We start from the raw sequence: 23,199 nt of genomic DNA on the forward strand, positions 1-23,199 counted from the left end.
AATTTTGAAAAATGTCTATTGGATCAGATTGCAATTATCTGGCAACCAGGTTTTCCGGGTCGGTGTATTTTTAATCCTTCCATCGAGATGTGGTTTACGACTCTGACGTCAAACAGCCAAAGCGTGGATGATTTGCACACGGATACTTCGGCAAATCGCCAATACAAAGATCGATCGATCATGATGAATCTGTAGTTGCTTTTTGACAGCTTAAAATCAAACAACATAGTCTTTTTTCCAGCAGGTAGCCAAAATCTTTTTTTTTATTATTTTAATTTTCTTTTTCTTTTTTTTTTTGATACTTTGATATTTTATTAATTTACTCGTCAGAAGGAGAGAGGGAAAGAGCGAGGTGTCGTTTAGTATTCTTTTTGTTCAGATTCTATCGATAAGCTTGGCCTGATTCGTATGAACTTATAAGACGTATTTTTTACGTCTTCTTTCGCACGAAGAGACGAGCTCGCTCGAACAATGATCCCAGAATGTTTCCGTACTCGTCTGAGGGTAAACCGGTCTTTAAGAGGCAAGCGAGGAGATCGAACCCATGACACTGTTCCTGTCTCTCTGTACCGACCACTTATTTTCGGTTTGGTCGAATTCAATGGCAAACGACGTTGGCTACTTGCCAACAGTGCCTCAACTAACCACCGTTGTTCTATCTTTTAAGTAGTCATCTATCCGGTTAAAGTTTCTTTGAACTTCCCTTACAAAGTGACGAAGTAAGAAAGAAATATAATTTGACTATAATGAGTCATGCAAAGAGATACGTGTAATATTTTCTAATATCAAAGAGCCTTAACAGTTCCTTGTACGTGGGATTAATATGCAATAAGAGATACACATTTAAACTTTTCTATTAAATATTTACAAATTGTTATATTCAAATGATGCTCATATCTGTACAAAAAAATAATAATTTTCATTTGAAAAAATAATATTACTATTAATCAATGTAATATACTGGTTAAAAATATATTTAATTTTAAATTTATTTAAAAAAAAATAAATCGATCGATGTACAAGTTTCGAATAGATAGTATCGTAACCCAACGTGCCGTGGCGCTTCTGTCGTCGAGTATTTTTGATGACATCATGAAAAATACTTCGATGTTTTCGATCTATCGATCCTTCCTATTATTCGATATATTATTAATTTATTAATACGAGATTATTATTAAAAATTTTTAATGTTTTATTATTAAGAGATATGTCATTTTATGATTTTATTATATTTCTTAAATGAAATATTATTAACGATTAATCTTACAATGTGCTCGTTGGAATTTTTCTAGAGTGCATGACAACGACCAATAAGAAAACATAAATTCGTATTTCGAGTTAAAATACATTCGAATAACTGTCACGTGATTGTTTTAAAGTGATTCTATTTATTTGAATGTTAATAATTTAAGTATCAAAAGTATTATCTATTTTGATAAAACTAATTCATAAATCTTTTTAAATATTTTTACGATTTAATTTTTACAAGATAATAATATTTTCTAACCAACCATAAAGTATTGGTTAAAGGGGCTGCGAAGTTATACAAACACCTGTTCAATTTTTCGTAAAGATTTAAATGTTCACTGAAACTATTTTTCATTTTAATATGTAAATATCTTATATATCTATATTATCATATAAATTATTGTTTATATTTATATTTTATTATTCATATAAATGATAATATATATAAAGTCTCTTTCTCTTTGAATTAAAACTTCAAAATATAGTTGATGACATTAAATTGAAAACGTTCAGTGTGTTTACATAAAGTAAAGAAAAATGCATTAATTCAATTCATGGAGTTAATAAGTTTAATAAAATATAGAAATGATCAGAGCATTAATTATTATTTATATATATGGTGCATTAGCTTTAGAGGGAAGTGAAGTACTTAAAAATCTAGGAGAAAAACAATATACATTATTAACAGGTACGTCATATGATTTGCTATTAAATTAATAAATATATTCATAACAAAGTCTTATTTTTATAGCCAAATCAATTTTACCAAAACATGGATTATGTTGGTCTAATGCGCTTAAGTCGATAAAAAATAGTTGTGAGAATTTGAATGATTATGAACATTCTCTCCTCGCTTTAAAATTAGCTAATTGTTTTTTAGAAGATTCTGGTCATACTTCTTACGATTGCCATTTGACTAAATCGGAAGATATTCGCAAGTAATTTCTTATTATATTTAAATCAACAATTAAATTATTAATTTTATAAACACATTTAATAATATCCCGAACAATTATTTTTCCAGAGAGTGTATCAATCAAATGTCAGATAGAGCATTCAATGTATATAATGAATTTTATACGCATACTACACATATATGTTTTTATTTAAATTACGAAGCATGGCAGGTGGAAACTGACAAGACGATCAAATCGTAAGTGTTAGATATATAAAATTGTCCTTTCGCAATGTTCTTTTAAATTATTTAATATAATTTCTAATATAGGCTGTATAAAGTTTCTTCTCAAATGAAAGAACAATTGTTAGAAGCATCAGAGTTACAAAGCGTAATGCTGAAAAGTCAGAAAGAAGGATTAAAAATTCAAAACGAAATATTAAACCACGGAAAAGAACTTGGAAGCGTAATAAAATCTTCATCTGAAACTGTAAACGATATGGTTACAGAATTTAAGTAAGTTACAACAGAATTAAATTGAAAATATTATTAAGAAATACTTAGATGTATCAATGCGATCTCTTTTATATTATAGAGAATCGGCAAAAGATCAGAAGGAATTACTCTATGAGATTTTTTCTTACATACGTACTTTTCAAAATTGGATTATCGGAGAAGTATCATGGTTCCAATCTATTATTTATTATACAATCAGTTGTATTCTCTGCGCAATTTTTAGTTCGGCTAAGAGAACTGCAGATGCGCGTGTTATACTTTTCATAATTCTAAGTTTAAACGTTACAGTAGAAAGAATATTAGTTCAATATTATGAGAATACCATGAATCATTTTACACATGACAAGGTAAAAATTATAGAAATTTTAATTATCACATCAATTAAATCTGTTCAAATAATTCAACATATTTTATAATTTTTTAGGTAGAACTAATATACATAACTTGGTCGATAAGAAAAATATGTTTAACATTATGTGCAGTTACGTTGCTGTGTACATACTTCTATTATAAAGACAAGCAATTAGAAAATTTTCATGCACTTAGACGAATAGAAAATCGATTAGATAACATGCAAATAATTACACCGATCAATATTAATCAATCCATTAATAAGCCTATTCGTAAGTTTATAATTTTAATAAGTATTTGTATTTGTAAAAATGTTTTCTTTAATAGTAATTTTACTTTACAGGTCATTCTGAAAGATTGGCTATTAAACGTTTGCGTGCTACTTCTATGAAGGAACATAATTCGAATCATGTTACAAAAGCATAAATAAATTAATTTGTACCTACCATGAATATTTATATTCTTTTTAATAAATACTATTAACAATTAATATAGAACGTGAAAGTAAGTATAATACAATGTTTATGATCAGTACCTACGAATTTTCTCTTCTAAGATTAATGACATTAGAAATAATTATTTAAAATTATTTGACAAAAGTTGAACATACATAAAAATGTATATATCTTGATTTGTCTCTAAGCTTTTATTCTATAATTAATTAATCAATTAATGAACATATAAATATAATTGATTATCGTGTAGGATATAATTTTAATAAATAATTTATCTGTTTCGAAGAAAAAACTTTGGAATTAGGATCAGGCACAGATTTAGCGTGCGAAGCTTTCAAGTCAGCGGATAATTTAGCAAATCTGTTACTACAATTTTCAAAAGATGTAAGTTCCTTTGAACAACTGAAATTATCAAACTCATTTTCTCTGAGGCATGTTAAAAGTATTGATAATTCGTGTAAACAACCCTTTTCTGTAAAGCAATAAATTATTAAAAAATGATCATAAAATATGTTTAAAACATATGTGTAGATATAGAAAAAAAAATACCTGTAATCCCAACAGATTTACAGCTTACACGATTCTTTAATGATAGTATTTCTGCAACGTTATATGGAACCTTAGCTTCAGATTGGGGAAGTCGTCCTTTAAAATAAGCAAGACTGACCTTCATTTTTTGTTCTAAATCAGAACAATTTCTTCAATTACAAAAAGATAAGGTTATCTTCTTGAAATACCTATTAACACGTTAATAGAGATAATAGTCATTTTCAAACATTATTCATTAAAATTTATATAAAATGTTCTTCTTATAATGTAATAACACAATAAAATGTTATAGGTTATACGTACAAATGCAACGAATACAAAAAAGTAGGATTTACGACGAAAACTCTTCGGCTAATAGATGGCGTTAATGATGCAATTACTACGCGAATCGAACCACACCATAAATCGATTATAAATTATATCGATACATAATTACATCGATTATTTATATCAATGCGAGATTAAAATAAAATTTTAAGTTAAATTTTGTTCTATTTGCGATTAAAACATTTATTATTTCATAACGATCAAAAGAATATATATTTAATTATGTTTCATATGAATTTTAAAATATTAAAATAAAGTAATTAATGTTATTTAATTTGTAATACATGTTTTCTAATATACTACAGTTGCAGTTAAGCTAATAATATTGATTTATAAAAAGTTATTTATAAAAATATTATAAAATGTATTTTGTATAAAAACCAGTTGTAATTGTTATTTTGATAGCCGATGGCGCTACAATCAAGTTTAAACGTTTTATCGGTAACTTAGGACTTTATATAACATATATGATATTGAAAAGGAAGGCCTGAGAGAAATCGTTCTTTTTTTTATGAATAATTGTTTTCATCTCGTTAGATTTAATTATATTTATAGTTTGTCTCTGTAACAAAAATGGTAACAGTTATCACCTGTTGCTTTTAATCTATTATTTTCAAGTATTAACATCTCTTTTTTATAAAAGTTGCCGATTCATTCTGCTGGATAAATTATTTATTAATATTTTACTACAATAAGTATATAAGTAGCATTAAAATGATACATATAATTCTGTTAAAATGTATTAATAAAATATTGCAAACCTAATTTTAAAATACAATTTGAACTAACAGTAAGAAAAATGATTGTCGTATTATTTACCTGGAATTCGTAAGAATTTTGTTGCAGTGTCATTAGGTTTCAAGGACTAATCGTTATACATATGTTCATAATACTTAACGTAAGTGAAAGTTCAGTATCATCAGATAATATTGAAGAGCTGTAAAACTTGTTATCGTGCGAAACAAAGATGGAGAATTTTCGAACGTTAAATATATGCTGATCTTTTAATCGATTAGTCTGCCGCACGTGCTGTAGCTGTGCGGATCTGTGCAAGTTTAACCTATAAATTTTTGTCGGTGTGAAATATTTTTCATTTCAATAACAGATAGTACATATTATTTTTTACTAAAATTAGCTTATAACATTAAAAGTAAATTTATCAGGTTCATCAACAATATCGTATTTGCTGTCGATCGTATAACGTCGATTTTCTAAAATGGCGAAAATTAAAAGAAGTAAGTATACATATTGTAAATATTGTATTTCTTGTAATATTTCAATTAAAATTACATTTTATGTTTAAAGTTTATCTTTCACGTATAAAGCATTCACGTGAGTTACGTTAAACATTTGATTTGTAGTGCTTCATAATATTTACATATGTAATAAATGCTACTTAAAAAAAAGAACTTTGTAATTTTGAATGCATATTATTATTAGTGATTTAAATTACAAATAGATGTTTTTTCAATTGAAAATACTAGAGAACAAAGGAATTTCGTTTCGCTCGTGTGAAATTTAATTCAATTATTCATTCTATCATTTCCCCTTTTTAGTTATAATTATAAATAATTTACATTAATATGTAAATGTATACAATATGTGAATTTTTTTAAATTTTCTAAATAAGTAATTCTACGACGTTTAGATTTGCAGATAATACGCGTTAGAAGTTACGAAATTAAAGTAAAATCGTTCTACTGCGCAATATTTTTTCTCGTCTCAACCAAAGTAAACATTCATATCCGAGTTACAACAACGTTTATCTAACGTTTAATATTACATTGATTCGAATTTATGATTTATTTTTCAAGAGTCCTTTTCACTTGATTATATACTGATGTATAGTATTTATCGTTATCGAAACAATTAAAATAAAAACAAAAAACAGAGAGAGAGAAAGAAATTATTTAACTGCAGATTAGTCAGTGCAAACATTTTTATGAAAAGAATGTAAAAATAAAATATGGCCGCTTAGAAGAATACTACTACAAGGACTTTATGTATAGTCATGTAAAAGGACGTTCCATTATCATGAGTAATTCTTGTTACGTTAACTCACAAAGTAGGTCTGCGTAATGGATTTAAAATCGCTGGAGGCTCGTTCATAAAAAAAATCTACAAGTTTATATGACACAATTATTTTTACAAAAATGGCAGACTCAAAAAAAACCTTTCTTTCTCTCCCTTCTCTCTCTTACTGATATTTATTCAAATGAATATTACTCTTATTTAATTTATCATTTAATATACGCGTTACAATGAATTCGAAAAACAATAAATATAATATTCGTAAGAATATCTATGTATGTATATCGTAATCAAACAACAATATCAATGTGTGTCACGCCACTTAGCATGCAAGTTTATTGGACGATTAACTCGTACGTAAAAAATGAATATCTATAGATATATGTTAACATATCGGTATTTACAATTACGTATCGTGAAGAGCAATAATTATCTAATATATACTGTGGGATTGGAATGATGCATTTATTGTCTTACTCGATGTAAAATTTGTTAATATTAAAACGAAATGAAAATTTTTACATTATTTAATATACATTGCTGGGTTGAAGAGTTTCTAGAGCCTAAACATAGAAACAATTTTTCTCACTTTAATTCATTTTTATTTGAACAAAAAGATGAAACTTCTTTTTCTTATCGAAGTTTAAAAAACTTTTCAACTCAGGAAATACAGTAGAAGAGATCAAGGTAACGTGTCAAGTTTAAAACGTATGTTATTTGCCGTCCACTGTTCGCGTTCACAATGAAATTCTTCGATAGAGAACGAAGGCTTCGGTGAAATTTAATGAAGTATCGTTCTTTGATACGATAGATAAATTATTAATAAATTATTATATCATTATAGTTTTATATTTTAATAGTTTATTAAAAATGTTAACATAAATGTTGTAACTTTCTTTTTTTAAAACGAAAAATCAGCGACAACTAACGTTGTAAACACGTTTTAGAACTCATAATCTCTCGTTAGTAGAGATAAAAATAACGAACACTGATATGCATCAAGAACGTGCTAAAATTCTATTTTAAAACAATTTTATTATTCTTTTCGTGTATAGCAATTCTTTATATTATCACGGTTTATCATGGTTAATCTTTCGTATTAATATTTTGTAAGTATTTTTTACAGAATGTTTTAAAGATTACTTTTGATTTTGAGAAATAATGACAATTCAAAATGAGCTCGTTCCGCTTCACAGCGACACTGAATCACTGAGTGTGAACCGATATTGCAAATCATACTGAATAACACATATGTAATAACCAAATCTAATTGTAACAAATGTAAAAAAACTCATGACTGAAAAAGTTGGCATGAGCGAAGTATAAATAAAAAAAGAAAAAAAAACGAAAGCCGGGTGGCCGGTGTTAACGAGTTACGATTAGGTTGATAATGAATTTTGAAACACTTCATATAACGGTGAACAAAGAATTCGTTTGTTCGTTTACAAACTAACGAATATGAAAGTGAGAAAATGTATTTCGGCATTCATTAGATATTTTTCATTGGTATGATCAAACCATTTTCTATATTTTGTGAGACTTTATTTATATATTTATGTAGGAGTGGTAACAGTAATTTAAGAACAAAGTATTCTATTTAATATTTTTCCTCACCGCACAGTTCGTGGTTGGGATGAAAAGTTTTGAGTAGCATTGAAACAATTTTTTGTTGTTAAAAATGCTTAATCATTGGTTTCGTAAAAAGAAAAAGAGAAAGAGAGAGAGAGAGAGAGAGAGAGAGAGTACGCGATAATATTATATGTACGAACGTGTTTATTCACGTGTAAATAATTCATGATCGATATGACACGATCGTAATGTAAGCGCATGCATAATTATAAATATTAAAATAACATTATCATCTTATGTAATCAGAAACCTGATTCGTGAATTGAAATTACGAATTTTTTAATGATATTTTAATAGATTTGAAAATAAATACAAAAGTCATTAGAGACAAATTCTCAATTAAGTTTTAAGTCCCATGATAATGTCGGATAAAAAAAGTTGATATATCTATAAAAATTAATTATTACTTTTGCGGTATATTTTCAATAAATCACAGAGATTTATCGTATTATTTATAAATACTTTTCAAAAATAAAGGATGATAAAAAATACTTTTTTATGTGAAATAGATACTAGAATTTTGTTATCTTTGTAATCTTTCTACTTATGTAATATCATAATCGTAGCCATCGTTAAAAACGACGCTTAAAGCAAATTTTACGTTCTTGCGCATTTTCTTGAGGCATTTATTCTTTAAGAAAGTGCGTTCATCTATCGACACTGTCGATCAGTTTGACTTACGATGTCAAAGTGTTCAGGTGTTTAATACCAACAAGACATTTTGTTTTTAATAAAGTTTTAGATTATAATAATTACGTTAAAGCTTCCTTGAAAAAGTTAGCTTTACATTGTTTTGTCTTATAAAAATTAATTAGATATTATACAAATTATAATCATGCTGAGTAAGTCAAAAGAATTATTATTTACGATAGATAATAATAGTTGTGTTGCAACTTAAGTCGGCATTGTTCGTTCAAAAATACAATATTGGCCTTCTGGTTCTTTTTCATTTCTTTTCTTTTTTTTTTGTTTCTTTTTTTTGTGATTATTTTAAATTACGAAACATAAATTGGATCTACGTGAACTGAATTTTATTTTATTATAACTATGTACTCGGGATATTTTGTTTTCATACGAATATTTTGTAGAATATTTTAGTAAAGATTTTTTTATTTGTACAAACTAAGAAGAGTTTTACTTTGAATCTTCAGTCTTATCATAGTCGACATCCTGGTTATGTCAGGATCACGAGAATAGACGAGGACAATTATTTATGTTCGCTATTACGTTCCCTAGCTCGTTCGTTCGTTCGTTTGATATATACGAGTAAAATGATAAATTGTTCGGTAGTTTCGTGTTTTAATTGAATTGCCGCGACAAGAAGACTCGTATTACAATTAGTTTAACTTATACAAAAGGCTAGAAAAAAAAGAATTAAATAACATTATTATCTATTTGATTAAATAGTTAAGTAAAATTTGGATAAGTTGAAAAACAAAGAAAATTCTTCTTTCCAAGACTTACTTTTGATATTATTTTACTTTAGGAACATCCACGGAGGAGAGTCTGCAGTTCATCCGACAATCTTTAAAGTCGGATGAAATGGATCACCTGGAAGGTACCCATTTCGACAGACTCCTACCACACGTGTTTGTGACACTCGGAGCATCTGTAAGTAAACAAAGACGATTTCGAAACTATATATATACATATATTTCTAAATGTATTTCATTAAAAGAGAAAGCGTTTATAAAAATAAAGTTTGATACATTGCTTAGGGTGATTTAGCTAAGAAGAAAATTTATCCAACTCTCTGGTGGCTTTTCCGAGACAACCTTTTACCAAAAATAACGACATTTTTCGGATACGCTAGAAGCAACATGACTGTTAAACAATTGCGAGAAAAGTGTCATCCTTACATGAAAGTTAAACCGGAAGAGGAAGATAAATACGAAGAATTTTGGAAATTAAATTATTATATTAGCGGTAATTACGATTCGGAAGAACATTTTAGAATCTTGAACAACGAGTTGCAAAAACAAGAGAAAGGTTCGATGGCCAATAGGCTTTTTTATTTGGCTTTACCACCGAACATTTTTGGATCGGTCACTGTACATATTAGAAAAGTTTGCATGGGACAAAAGTAAGCTTAGTTTCTTCTTCGCAATTGCATCAGGATTACGTAAACGTGTATTATTATTACCGAGCGAACGGTTAATGAATACTTTTTTTTTTCTCAGAGGTTGGACAAGAATTATAATAGAAAAACCATTCGGCCGAGATGCTATTTCATCGCAACATCTTTCCGATCATCTTGCGTCACTTTTCGATGAAGAACAAATCTATCGAATAGATCATTATCTTGGAAAAGAAATGGTTCAGAATTTAATGACATTAAGATTTGCAAACAGGATATTCAATCCAAGTTGGAACAGGGATAACATAGCTTCCGTACAAATAACTTTTAAGGAACCTTTTGGTACTCAAGGAAGAGGTGGATATTTTGATGAGTTTGGAATTATCAGGGATGTTATGCAAAATCATTTGCTGCAGATATTATCGCTCGTTGCGATGGAAAAACCTGCCTCGTGTCATCCAAATGATATCAGGTATTACAGATTTTTATCCATCAATTTACGGAGATAAAATGTTAAACAAAATATTTCGATATTTCTTTTGCGTTATGTTTAACGCAATGTTCATTGTCTTATTTTCAGAGATGAGAAAGTTAAAGTCTTAAGATGTATAAAACCATTAGAATTAAACAACGTAGTTTTAGGACAATATGTGGGTAATCCAGATTCCAACAACCCTGAGGCTCAATTAGGATATTTAGATGATCCTACGGTACCTTCAGGTTCAAACACTCCAACTTATGCGCTAGCGGTATTGAAAATTAATAATGAACGATGGGATGGTGTTCCTTTTATTCTTCGTTGTGGAAAAGGTGCGAAATATATTCGTATAATAATTTTACCGAAGTGTTTCTTATTGTATAATAAAATATTGTTACGCTCTTAGCTCTGAACGAACGTAAGGCTGAAGTTAGAGTTCAATATCACGATGTACCTGGTGATATATTCGATGGTAAAACAAAAAGGAACGAATTAGTTATAAGAGTACAACCTGGTGAAGCGTTGTACATAAAAATGATGACTAAATCACCTGGTATCACTTTTGATATGGAAGAAACAGAATTAGATCTCACGTATGGCAATAGATACAAGGTGTGATTAAATATTATTAATTATAAATATAATAATAATAATCATCAAGGATTTGTTGAAAATAAATGTTAACATTTATCGTAGCATCTGAAATTACCTGACGCTTACGAGAGATTAATTTTGGACGTTTTTTGTGGATCGCAAATGCATTTCGTTCGTAGCGACGAACTTTCCGAAGCGTGGAGAATTTTTACACCTCTATTACATCAAATCGAACAGGAAAAAATACTACCGATTCCTTACAAGTAAGTTATTATTTTATGTTTATTTTTTAATTTTCCACTGACGTGTGTTTTAACTAAATTTATATACAAATTTATAGATATGGCTCTCGAGGACCAAAAGAAGCCGACGATAAAGCGAAGGAAAATAATTTTGCTTATTACGGTTCCTACAAATGGATATCTTCGTAAGATATTTAAGATATTTAAGAAAAAACAAACATTCAATTTATATATAATTGTGAAACTGATAAAAATTTAAAAACCAATTTATTTTTATACAATCTGTGATTGTGATATATCAAAATTTTGTACAATAATTAAGATGGCATTTCTGTAATTTTGTATACAGTATTTATCAAACTTTCTACATTGATGACACACACACATTATATATATATATATACATATATTTTGGTATTACAGAGAGACATGTCCTATTTTTATATATATATATATATGTATTCCTTTTAATGCAGTTATACACGAAACATTTTTCATAAAAACTCGAGTTCATTTATTTCGGGGTAAAAATACAAAGCTATTTTCTACTTATGTTATACTTTTATTAAATCTTGACAATTTAAACATTGTGCCAATCATTTGAAATGTAACATACATCGGTTAAATAATATAAATTACAGAAAGAGAGAGAGAGAGGATGATATTGGCTTGATATTGTTTAAACATATATCATAATAAATAAATCGAAGAAAGTTGATTCACATATATTTTCGTTTCTAAAATCGTATAAGACTGTAGTTTTGAATATTATACAAGCCAATTGTGATCTGTGTGTATGTACTATGATATTATACATTTACATATAGTGCTATGTTATTTCTCTTCGACTCTTTCTTTTGTTTATACAAAAAGATCAATTACGTTTGGAATATATAAGTCAATAAAATTTCTATTCCTTTTTTTTTCCTTCTTTGGCGCAATAAACATAAATCAATTGAATTATTTTTAGGATGCTGTAGTTGAACACCAATGTTCTAAGACGTTATAATTTTACTTGCATATTGTCACTGTTATAATGGATAAGATGGGTACATATAAAACTCATACAAAATCTGGAAAGTTCGATTTGGTGTAATACATCATATCGTATCGGGAAATATATCCGTTGCGTTATTATAAATAAATGTATATAAAGCTAGATGATATAATAAGAAAAATATTAAGTCATAAATAGCAATATAATGTGTCTTAAATTTTTAATAATTACATATAGAAGAGATAATATACCGAATGATTATTAGTATTCAAGAAATAAATATTTGTTGCCATCAACAGTAGAGATTGTTCAAATAATATAATAAGAAAAAGTAAAAAAGAACAACTCGTATTTCATTTTATAAACATTCACTCTAAAATTAGCTAGTTTGTTAAACATTTGCTATATTAGAGCCATCCAAGTACAATGTACACAAATAAAAAAGAAATTAGATTATGATGTTGATATGGCAATGTCTTTTGAACACTTTTCACAGTAGTATATGATTTGTAAAAATGTCAAAATTTGATCCAGGTCTATCAATCGATGAAAATACTATTTCTATACTTTACACTTATTCAAAACTTTAAATTTCACAAGCTTCAGGATCCAACAGTTCATCCCAGTTAATACTTCTTTGAAACACTTCCTGTTGTAACCATAATTCGTAATGCTGTTTGAATTCTTCTGTTAATTTTACGTTCGTACCGAGTACAGAAGTAACAGACGTATCAACAGGTTCTAATTCTTCGTCTTTAGGAGCATTAGAATATCGTCGATTATTAAATTGATCAACACAAGTACGTAACTCACATTCCTCGACTTGAAAATCCCATGGTCGTGCTTCTAAATCTATGAAACGTATGCGCGTATAATAACATATGAAGAAATATAAAATTAAATGACCGATAAAACTGCGATTAAAAATGCAATAAAATGAATATTTACCGTTACCATAGGCCCAGTCGTCGTTAAGACGATGCCTAACTTTAGCATAAATTACACTTATAGTTTTCATATTTGTCTTCCGCCATTGTCGTCCGAGATATTTAGTTTGCATTTTCAACAATTTTAGAACATATAATTGCATCATAGCATGTCTCACTTTTAATGTACGTTTTAGAATGGGTGCTGACTTAAAAACTACTAGCATCTATGAACGCGAATCAAAATAAATGTTTTCTTTTTCTTTTCTTTTCTATTAATCATTGACTAATTATTAAAAATATTAATATAACTTACCATAATTCTACTGTGTTTCCATTTGGTTAATTTATTCAAAATTCTTAACAAATTAATACATGAAAAAATATTTCGCCAAGAGTACGTTTGATTGTCTCCAATTTCAAGACTTTCAGGCGTTAATTCTGGTTGATCACCAATAACACATATAGGAAAGTCCAAAATAGGAATTCTGTAATGAACTTAAAACAATTACAAAAGGAATAGTCAACAAATTTGTAAGAAAGATGCAATTTAACTTACACATGTCTTGCTTCAATATAAGACAAGATGTTTTGATTTAAAAACTTCAACACAAGAGGTATGCAGTTAGCAAATACTAAATGTTGTGACATAAATTCAAATTGATATATATGATTCAATTTGAAGTGTTTTAGTAAAAGAAGTAAAATAGCAGAAACTGCTTTAACAATTATTTCCTTATGTCTATTAACATCATTTCCCAATTTCATTGATTGAAAAACTGTCATTCTACAAATATAAAAATATTTCAATTAATCATAAAACTACTGTGTGTTTATTTTTACTTAATAAAAAATATTAAACATACGGCATTTCTTCTGGCAAAACATCCGCCATTATATTAATACTATCTGTCTTGGCTTTGCTGGTTGGTGCAGCAGCAAGTAAAATTTTTAACAATGCAATCATGTACTGTGGAAGGTTAGGTAATATGGCTTGATATAAAATTTCCGTTGGAGTTTGACGAAGAGGAGGTTCTGGAGTGCTCATTGGATTTCTAGCTATTTCTTCTTCCTCTTGAATTTGAACTTCAGCTAAAGATGTATACATATGCTAAAAATGTATATACATAATGAACCAGTTTTTTTAAATCTTCCATTACAGTACAAAATGAATATTTGGCTCACTCTTTTAAGCGTGTTAACACCTTCGTGTATCGGTTGTGGTAAACCAGCTAAACTCTCTCTATCTCCTTGTAATTTATAACCGACGAATTTAAGTCTGGACACTTCCAGGAACGTGTCAACATCTTTCTGTCTTACTTTTGGTGTCCATGGTAGACCTACAAGATAAAAATAAATATATTATAAACGGTCATTATAAATAACAAAATTTGTACTATTGTAAAAGTTAGCGATGTAGCTTATCTTTCCCTTTGTTCATCTGTGGAGTATAAGGCCTTAATTGAGATTGATTATATCGTTCTTCGTAATAAGTTTGATTCCAACCAGGAATACCTGGTTGACTTATGAAGTTGACTATCTCTCCTTCTCCTTCATTTGTTGTAGTATTATTTCCTGGTTCTCCACCCTCGTACTCCATACCTAAGCCTGGCTCATCTAATGAACTTTGTTTCATTAAAATCTATAAAATATTTTATTTCATTAGTAAATGTAAGAAATAAATATACACTATGTAAAGTGATAATTGTAACTAACCCGTCTAAGAGGTCTTTTATTACATTTCTGATTTTGTGTTTCTATTAAATCTGGTGCACTAGCAGGAGGAGAACTAGCCCTCATGGTTCTAGCTACTTCTATTGTATCTTCTTGTTCTGTATCAAGACCAGCTTCTTCCCTATATTTTTTCTTTAATTCTCTGAGTGTATCAATACCACCCAAAGAAACTAATATTAGTTTCCACAAGAGTAAAAGAACTTTTTTGATAGGAAAATGAGGTGCAGACCCGCTACAAAAACAAGTCACCATTCCGAGAAGTTTCACAATAAGTAATTCCTCGCCATACGGATTTACTGAAAAAGATAATAGGATAATAATAATAGTAATCGATTAACTTAGAATGATATTTTTTACTTTTGATAACTACCAAGTTCCTCTTTGAAAGATTCAACATAATCTGCATAAATGCTGTACTCTTTACTTTTTATTTCTTCTCTCATAACTTCTGTGATAATATACAAAACAGAGAGAATTATTCTCAAATCAACAGAGTCTGCAAGACTAACAGCTAACTTTCTCATTGCCAGGCTAGCAGTTGTACTATTTCTGTAAATAATAATAGGAAAAATCATATATATTAAAATATATTTTGTAACTATTTTATTATCAGAGAGAGAAATAAATTGAAACTTACTCAATTTCAATATTTAAAAGCTCTACGAATGCTGGAAAGACACCGGCTTCATAAAGCAACATGACATTTTTTCTTGTCCACTCTTGCTGTTCTTTATCAGATTGTACTTCAGCCCAACAGCCTTGAACTAAATATAAGATACAACGCGCAGCTTTCATCCTTAACTGTTTATTGGATACTTCCAATTGATCTAACAATTTATGTACAACTGATTTTTTTTGTGACTCATCTAACTTCTGCCACCATGGAGGATATAGCTTATACCATTCCATCTGATCTTCAAACGCCTATAATTAATAACATATATAAGTTATATGATATTAATATGGAACATCGTAAACAATTAAGTCGACACTATCTACGATCTTACTTTGAAATTGAGTTGCAACTCATATTGTTCGGTATAACTATATAATTCAGCAATTTCATTGGCATGTGTGTCTGCATCGTCATAAACAAAATCCAAATCTACACTTTTCGGTTCATCCTAAGAGGAAAGAAGAAAACTACATTAATAATAAAGCTTGTAAATCTTAATATTCCTTATCATAGTTTAAAGCGGTATGATTTAAAAAAGAATTTTATACATATATCACATAGTCTTAGTAATACGTATATATATATATATATATATACGTATACATATATATACATATATATATATAAAACAATCTATTGGAGATTAGGTTAAGAAAAAATCAATATACGACGTAAATCATTACTTGTGATCATCTGTCAATGTAATGATCATGATGACTAACTAGTGAAAGTGTACTTTTACTTTACCTCACTTACATCTGCATCAACGTTTTGTCGATAATCTCCACGTCGAAAATCCCGCTTCCCAAAAATAACTCCATCCGTCCGTAGGTCACATGACATTTTGTGATAATGATTAAAGTAGGGACGGGAGGAGAAACCGATGGACACATTTAAGGTAGACGATGTCTTAGAATTATTCCGATTTTCTACAACAAAACTGTACGAACATCACACAGGTTTACATTTGAACAAATACAAAATACTAATATGGACAATACATATTACAAAACGAAATAATTATTCCCGAATAAAAGCAACAGACATTTCTAAACTTCGATAATCGAATAACTGATTCAGAAGTTATTCTTACAAAGACTATAAACTGCAAGTTGTTCTCTAGGCTCGTTTCGTTTCGTCCGATCTGGACAAAACTGTCGCGTACAAGAGCATAGAAGTCGCGCAAGTAACTTTCCTTTCAACGAACCACACATATATATTATACAGGGTGTAACATAAATACACGACTAAACTTTAACAATGAATGCATAGTTGAAAAATAGATAATATTGACGTAATTCCAAAAATGATTCATTTCTGAGTTATCAAACTTTAACTATGATCTTAGTGTACTTCAATTACTATGTTGATATTTTCTTATATGGAATTTACAAAATGTCCATCTTCTGAAATAAACGAATACATAGATATTAATTTATTAAATTTTGTGAACATGCTCGTAGTTATTATTATGAGATATTTAATAAAATAAAGAATTCAACGAACATGTTTACATATTTGACACAATAAACATCATTTCTGTCTTTTTATGTTTACGTTAAATTAGCCAATCACGAAAGACATTTAAAGAGTAATGTGGTGGTATAGCGTGGAGTCCTGCAAATGGAGGGGCCAATAAACTCAAGTTCTCGAGAAACGCTTTTGTTCGATACAATTTTCTACATCTAGCAAAGCTTTTTATCTATTTAAAAAATTAATTGTATTAAAATATTGACAGAATGCAGGGTACAATAATAGAAAACTTAAGCGGCAAGAAACTTTCGGTGTTAGTAATTATGCTTATTATTGCACAAATTGTGTGCTTTTTAATAGGCGGCTTCATAGGTAAGTAATCTTAATAATATTTATAATTGTATTATAAAAGATTGTATTGTTGATCTTAACAATTTTTTCTTATTTTCTATTTCAATGTTTTATTTTGGGAAACAATAACTTTTTAATTTGTTTTAAATAATGTAATAACAATGGATAAGTAAATTTTGTTTATTTTTTTATTTGATATTAAAATTGTATTTAAAATAATAACAGCCTTAGTTACACTTATGAAATATTTTTCTTATTAATAAAAATTATTATTTTTTAGCACCTACACCTGCTACAAGCCAAAATATATTAGGTACACCTTGTGAAGATATAAGAATTAATGGAACTGAACCAGGTGCAGGAAAATGGTTTTATTCAAGAGGCAAAGGTTCTTGTACTTATGTGGATATAAATCATTTTAGTTTAGACAGCCATCATCAAGCACATCAGGTGGTCTATACATTTCTGGTAAGTATTTTATTATTATTTTAATGTGATATTAAATTGCAGAAATGTATATAAAACCAAAAAATTTGTTGGAATTATATTGCAGATGCCTGGTCCGCGTGGTAACTTGCAATTGGATTATTCTAGATGGCAACAAAATCTTATAGGAGTCTTGCAGGTGGATATTGTATATCATAGTCAAATTCAAATTGGTAAATTAATTATATAAATATATGTACATATTTGTGTAGTTAATATTTACTGATTTTAACAATAATTTATTTTTTTCATATAATAGCACCTAGAACTAAAATAACTCTGGATGCAAGGCTTGCTTATAGAAATAAAGAAGATCCGGAAGATGCATGGAAACCGTATGCTTCTTCTATAATAGAAAGAATCTTGGATTGTAGCATTGATGATGTAAATGATCAACCTTTTTTTCAAATCAATCAATCATTTATGATTTATTCATTAGTATTGTTTTATTTATAGGCCATGGAACAATATAACTATAATTGCAGTGTTGTACCTTTGTTTGAATTGGGATCATTATTCCATGATTATTATTTATTAAATATTCGTATTCCTGCTGATACTGATAGAAACATTAATCAAGGTTTAGGGCATATAACAGATTTATGGCTTACTGTAAGTAATACATTGAATATATAATTACATTTTGCATTTTAATTAATTGTAAATAACATATATAATATTTTAACTTAATTTCAGGCTATTAATCAAAATGGTGGATTTACAAAAGTATGGGTAAGTCTTAAAACTGTTTTCTTCCCGATTGTGATCTGTTTTTTGATATGGTATTGGAGAAGAGTTCACATGTTATCAAGATTACCTGCACTTTTGGAATATATGCTCTTGGCTTTAGGAATGGCTTTAACATTTTTAAATTGTACGTACTTATTTATACGAATATCTAATTACATTGACGTACAATTAATAAGTATAAATAATATATTCATTATTACAGTACCCATGGAATATTTAACTCTCGCATACGATATGCCATTTATGCTTCTGTTGGGTGATATCAGACAAGGAATATTTTATGCAACGCTTTTATCTTTCTGGCTTGTTTTTGCAGGAGAACATCTTATGGTAAGAATCCTTTTCTTTTATATACAAATAATTATTTTTTATTTTATTTATATTCCCACAAAATGTATTAATTATATTTTTTCTTTCATGTGATGCTACATTAGGTTCAGGTACGTTTAAAATATTATTAAAAGTTATATTAAAATTAATATTAATTTTTTTCTAAAATATAATGAAATGTGTTTAGGAGGGCGATCAAAGGAATTCCTTAAAATGTTATTGGCGTCATCTTTCTGCAGTGGGAATAGGATGCTTATCTTTATTCATCTTCGATATGTGTGAACGCGGAGTACAATTAAGAAATCCATTCTATTCAATATGGGTAACAGATGTCGGTACTAAAATGGCAGTATCCTTTTATATTTACAAAAAACTATGTAGATTTATACTATAATTTATTTGTAATATTTATTCCTTAAATAATAAATAATAGTTATCTTTTATCATTTTGGCTGGAATATCGGCAGGTGTATATTTAATATTTTTAACTTATATGATATGGAAAGTATTTATGAATATAAGTGTAAAAAGAGCTACATTACCTAGTATGAGTTCAGCACGTCGTTTACATTACGAAGGTGTGATATATCGTTTCAAGTTTTTGATGATTGCCACATTATTATGCGCTTCATTAACAGTTATCGGATTTATTCTTGGTCAGGTAAAGATTCCTGATGAAATTTTTAAAATTACTAATTTCTTATTTTCATAATAAAAAAAGAAACAACTGTATATTTGAAATAGGTTGCAGAAGGACAATGGAAGTGGGACGAGGAAATAGAATTACAAATGACATCTGCATTTTTCACTGGAGTTTATGGGATGTGGAATATTTATACTTTAGCATTATTATGTCTATATGCACCATCTCATAAACAATGGCCGATTGAACCATCAGGTAAATATCACTTATTATTTTATTTGATTAAAACCTATTTAATATTTATAGATATCTTTAGCTCGTGCATAAAAATACATAATGGATAATCGTGATTAAAATTCTATATTATGTAAAATCGTGAATTACAGAACACAGTATTAGCGAAGAGATTGAATTCTCGCGGCTTCCTACTGATCCCAACGAGATGTTATCACTCACAGCATTTGCCCGAAAAACAGCTGTGGAATAAATATCTTAAGTACTTATTTGTTAAAAAGTAGAAAAGATCTGTAGATTTTTCAGTATTCACAGGATAATAATAGCGGATACGACTGATAATATTTAAAGCATCAATTTTACATGCCAAAACTATTTATTGTTCCAAATATTTGGGATTTTTAATCTACTTAAACGAGCTTTTAAGTTACTATATCGCTTATATAATAATGTGTGATATATAAAATTAGTATGAAAACCAATTGCTTGACGGATTAGATAAAAAAAATATCGAAAAGCAGAAACTTTTTTCTTCCAGTATATTGGTAGAACAAATAGAGTGAACAAAAATGAACTTGTATACCTTATACACAAATCTTTATAAAATTTATACAATTTTCATAAAAAAATTTTGTATCGCTATAGTCGACATTTGAAAATTCAGAGAAAATTTGTAGATCCTATATCTTATGGTATGACAAAAACAAACAGTATACGAGAGATCATTTTTATCTATAGAAAAATTACTCCAGTATTTGTTTAACTTAATTATTTTGCATTATATGTGCAATTATAGAATTTACAAAAGGTATTAATATTTTTAAATTAGCAGTCGATGAATATATTATAAGCAATATAGAAGTAATATAGAAAATAGAAATAGAAAATAGATCGATCATGTATTTAGTTCATCGTATTTTATGAATTTCATTAATTAAGAGAAGAACCCGTTCCGTCTTGTTATAGTACATATCATTGCCAGGCAATTATTATATCTACATTTAATCTTTATAAACCTGCATTTAATCATACATTTATACAACAATATTATAAAACAAATTAGAATTGAGATTATATCCATAAACTATAGCAGCATTTTTCTCATAGTATATAGGATGTCACGTTTTATTAGTATGACTTGCACAATTCATGACGTAATTTGCATGTTGGATCGAATATTTTAGAGAACACAAATATCAATAAGAAATTTCGTGCCAAGTCAATTGAATCTAATTATCCTGTTCTTTATCACATTTTCTCATTATATAACGGTTATAAGTTAATAGTAATTATATATAATATATATAATACTATATATATATATATATATATATATTATATAATTTACGTATTAAAATTAGAAATAATTTAATTTAATGAGAGAAACATTATTGCAAGTCAAGTATTCAGGATTTTATTCAAAGTGCAATATTGCTTCTTATGTTTTAAATAAGTTGCTTAATATTAACTAGAATATTATGTAGAATACTTGTAGATGAGATAAAATTATAGACGAAACTTAAAAGATAACGATCTATTAAGATATTTAATACGTTTATATATTTTTCACATGCAAAATCATTACATTCATTTGGTATCATTTTGACTGATTTTTTATACTTAATTATTAATATACTACAATGCAGGTGGAACAAAAGTACAATATATTTTATTCAGGAAACAAAATAACGAACATGAACATTTTAAGAGATTATATATTGTATTTTATAATAGAAATGAAATTAATTGTGCTTTAGGTAACATTGCATTTTTAATATGATGTGAAATTTTTTCTAATCTCTACATTAATATACATTTTCTAATTTAGTGAAATTTTATACTTTTTTTAATAAATAATTACATCTGTTGTGTAATTGTGTTAACATTTTTTTTAACTACTATTCGAATGTTTTTAAAATAGAAAAAGAAAATATTTTAAAAAATTTGATTTTGGTGCGACCAATCTAGATTTCTCTTATTTGCCAAAATTCGACCAATTACAGGCCACATAAGACATCTATCTTTGTATTGTACCTAATATTATTTTGTTTATCAACTTTCTGTACGTAGATACGCAACTAATTTAACGTCGCTAACGTAACGTAATATAACGTAATCAACGATGGATCTTGCATTAGTTATTGAAAAAGGTGTTTATTCGACGTTATTAAATTTTCAAGCGATCGATTTTTCACGCTATGAAACATAATACTTCCTTTGAAATTCGATTAATATCAAATAAAAATAAATTCTTCTCAATTCGAAGAGAAAGAAATATATCGGAACGTATTTTTCTACCGTATTGTACGGAAATAGATTCCTCTTCTATTTTTGGTAAGTCATTTAACGATTAAAATATAGGTTAGACATTGATAAAACATGCATAATGTTACACATTATGCATTTTTATTAGAAATACGAATTAATATTTAGTCAAACCGACATTTAACTTTGGAATGTTCGATTTTTGGCATAAAGAATATGACGTTTCTTCGTATATAAAATAAAAAAATATCATATAATATATATATATATACGTGTATAAGAGAATAGATAAGGTCGTTCTAGAAATTTCGAGAACCTGCTAACGTAGGTTCTAATGTAATAAAATGTTGAACGCACGAGAAGTTTGAAAAGCCCGCTTCTGTTGGAACAAGATGGTGGCTCAAACGGTAGAGCGCTATCTCGCGTGAATGAGTCGAAGCTCGTATGGGTCGCGGTAGTGACAGAAGGAGAGAGAGAGAGAGAGAGACAGAGAGAGTGAAAGAGCGAGAGAGTGAGAGAGTTTGATGAGCGGAGTGGTGGAGGTAAGGAGAGTCCAGCACGTCGAGGAGAGAGAGCAGTATCGCAGATGCAGTGAAGTCGTCCGTGGGTTGACAGGTTGTGTGTGGTGGGTGTGAAGGAGTGCGAGAGAGAGAGAGTGAGAGTAGTGTGAGGGGGGAAGAGAAGAGAAGAGAGCTAGCCGATGGTAGCAAGAGAAAGAAAGAAACAGAAGAAAGGGACATTGTTTTGTTGTGCGTCGAAGAGACGCACTTGAGATCGTGCATTGCTCGTGGTTATTCGTAGCGAACGACCGACAACGAAATGATTCTTTGAAGTTTACAGAGAAGTCCTCTCTTGATTGGCTTATAGAAGTGTGCGAGAACAAAGGGTGGAGGATATACTACACGACACGTCAAGTAATTTCGGTCTATCGGTCGATCGGTC

The 23,199-nt window shown here is 28.5% G+C and overlaps 5 protein-coding genes across 8 annotated transcripts; 3 read left to right on the top strand and 2 right to left on the bottom strand.

Moving 5' to 3' along the window:
• Positions 1-1,860: 1,860 nt before the first annotated feature.
• Positions 1,861-3,456, top strand: LOC122518439 (the record flags this gene model as incomplete). Its single annotated transcript, XM_043637381.1, has 7 exons — positions 1,861-1,936; positions 2,000-2,186; positions 2,273-2,401; positions 2,474-2,659; positions 2,739-3,006; positions 3,084-3,282; positions 3,354-3,456. Coding segments are annotated over 7 exons (1,128 nt in total), but the record flags the coding sequence as incomplete, so codon positions are not given.
• Positions 3,457-3,682: 226 nt separating this feature from the next.
• LOC122518403 (coiled-coil-helix-coiled-coil-helix domain-containing protein 1) lies at positions 3,683-4,388 on the bottom strand. The gene is made up of 3 exons (XM_043637311.1): positions 4,318-4,388; positions 4,015-4,202; positions 3,683-3,937 (listed from the first exon to the last, which is right to left on the bottom strand). The coding sequence occupies exons 2-3, from the start codon at positions 4,136-4,138 to the stop codon at positions 3,705-3,707; spliced, it is 357 nt and encodes a 118-aa protein (XP_043493246.1). The 5' UTR covers positions 4,139-4,202; positions 4,318-4,388; the 3' UTR covers positions 3,683-3,704.
• A 799-nt stretch (positions 4,389-5,187) lies between these two features.
• Positions 5,188-12,299, top strand: LOC122518407 (glucose-6-phosphate 1-dehydrogenase). Of its 2 annotated transcripts, none has more exons than XM_043637316.1 (8): positions 5,188-5,576; positions 9,488-9,612; positions 9,720-10,084; positions 10,182-10,550; positions 10,659-10,888; positions 10,963-11,168; positions 11,253-11,413; positions 11,491-12,299. In XM_043637316.1, the coding sequence occupies exons 1-8, from the start codon at positions 5,558-5,560 to the stop codon at positions 11,579-11,581; spliced, it is 1,566 nt and encodes a 521-aa protein (XP_043493251.1). In that variant the 5' UTR covers positions 5,188-5,557; the 3' UTR covers positions 11,582-12,299. The 2 variants fall into 2 exon arrangements, with proteins under 2 accessions (XP_043493251.1, XP_043493252.1); XM_043637317.1 differs by lacking the exon at positions 5,188-5,576 and adding an exon at positions 8,546-8,843.
• LOC122518404 (striatin-interacting protein 1 homolog) lies at positions 11,934-16,900 on the bottom strand. 3 transcript variants are annotated; one of them, XM_043637313.1, is made up of 13 exons: positions 16,819-16,900; positions 16,473-16,665; positions 16,057-16,173; positions 15,687-15,973; positions 15,420-15,598; positions 15,032-15,345; positions 14,747-14,957; positions 14,501-14,655; positions 14,182-14,426; positions 13,875-14,102; positions 13,632-13,803; positions 13,338-13,542; positions 11,934-13,241 (listed from the first exon to the last, which is right to left on the bottom strand). In XM_043637313.1, the coding sequence occupies exons 2-13, from the start codon at positions 16,566-16,568 to the stop codon at positions 12,976-12,978; spliced, it is 2,475 nt and encodes an 824-aa protein (XP_043493248.1). In that variant the 5' UTR covers positions 16,569-16,665; positions 16,819-16,900; the 3' UTR covers positions 11,934-12,975. The 3 variants fall into 3 exon arrangements, with proteins under 3 accessions (XP_043493248.1, XP_043493249.1, XP_043493247.1); XM_043637314.1 differs by having other exon boundaries at positions 16,482-16,833; XM_043637312.1 differs by having other exon boundaries at positions 16,473-16,831.
• Positions 16,901-17,080: 180 nt separating this feature from the next.
• Positions 17,081-21,215, top strand: LOC122518406 (protein wntless). The gene is made up of 12 exons (XM_043637315.1): positions 17,081-17,570; positions 17,830-18,017; positions 18,103-18,208; positions 18,295-18,419; positions 18,492-18,647; positions 18,732-18,909; positions 18,988-19,115; positions 19,220-19,225; positions 19,303-19,464; positions 19,549-19,776; positions 19,860-20,013; positions 20,145-21,215. The coding sequence occupies exons 1-12, from the start codon at positions 17,465-17,467 to the stop codon at positions 20,243-20,245; spliced, it is 1,638 nt and encodes a 545-aa protein (XP_043493250.1). The 5' UTR covers positions 17,081-17,464; the 3' UTR covers positions 20,246-21,215.
• Positions 21,216-23,199: the final 1,984 nt, after the last annotated feature.

Source organism: Polistes fuscatus, unplaced genomic scaffold (genome assembly GCF_010416935.1).
Source record: "Polistes fuscatus isolate 324 unplaced genomic scaffold, CU_Pfus_HIC Scaffold24, whole genome shotgun sequence".
Classification (NCBI taxonomy): Eukaryota; Metazoa; Arthropoda; class Insecta; order Hymenoptera; family Vespidae; genus Polistes; species Polistes fuscatus.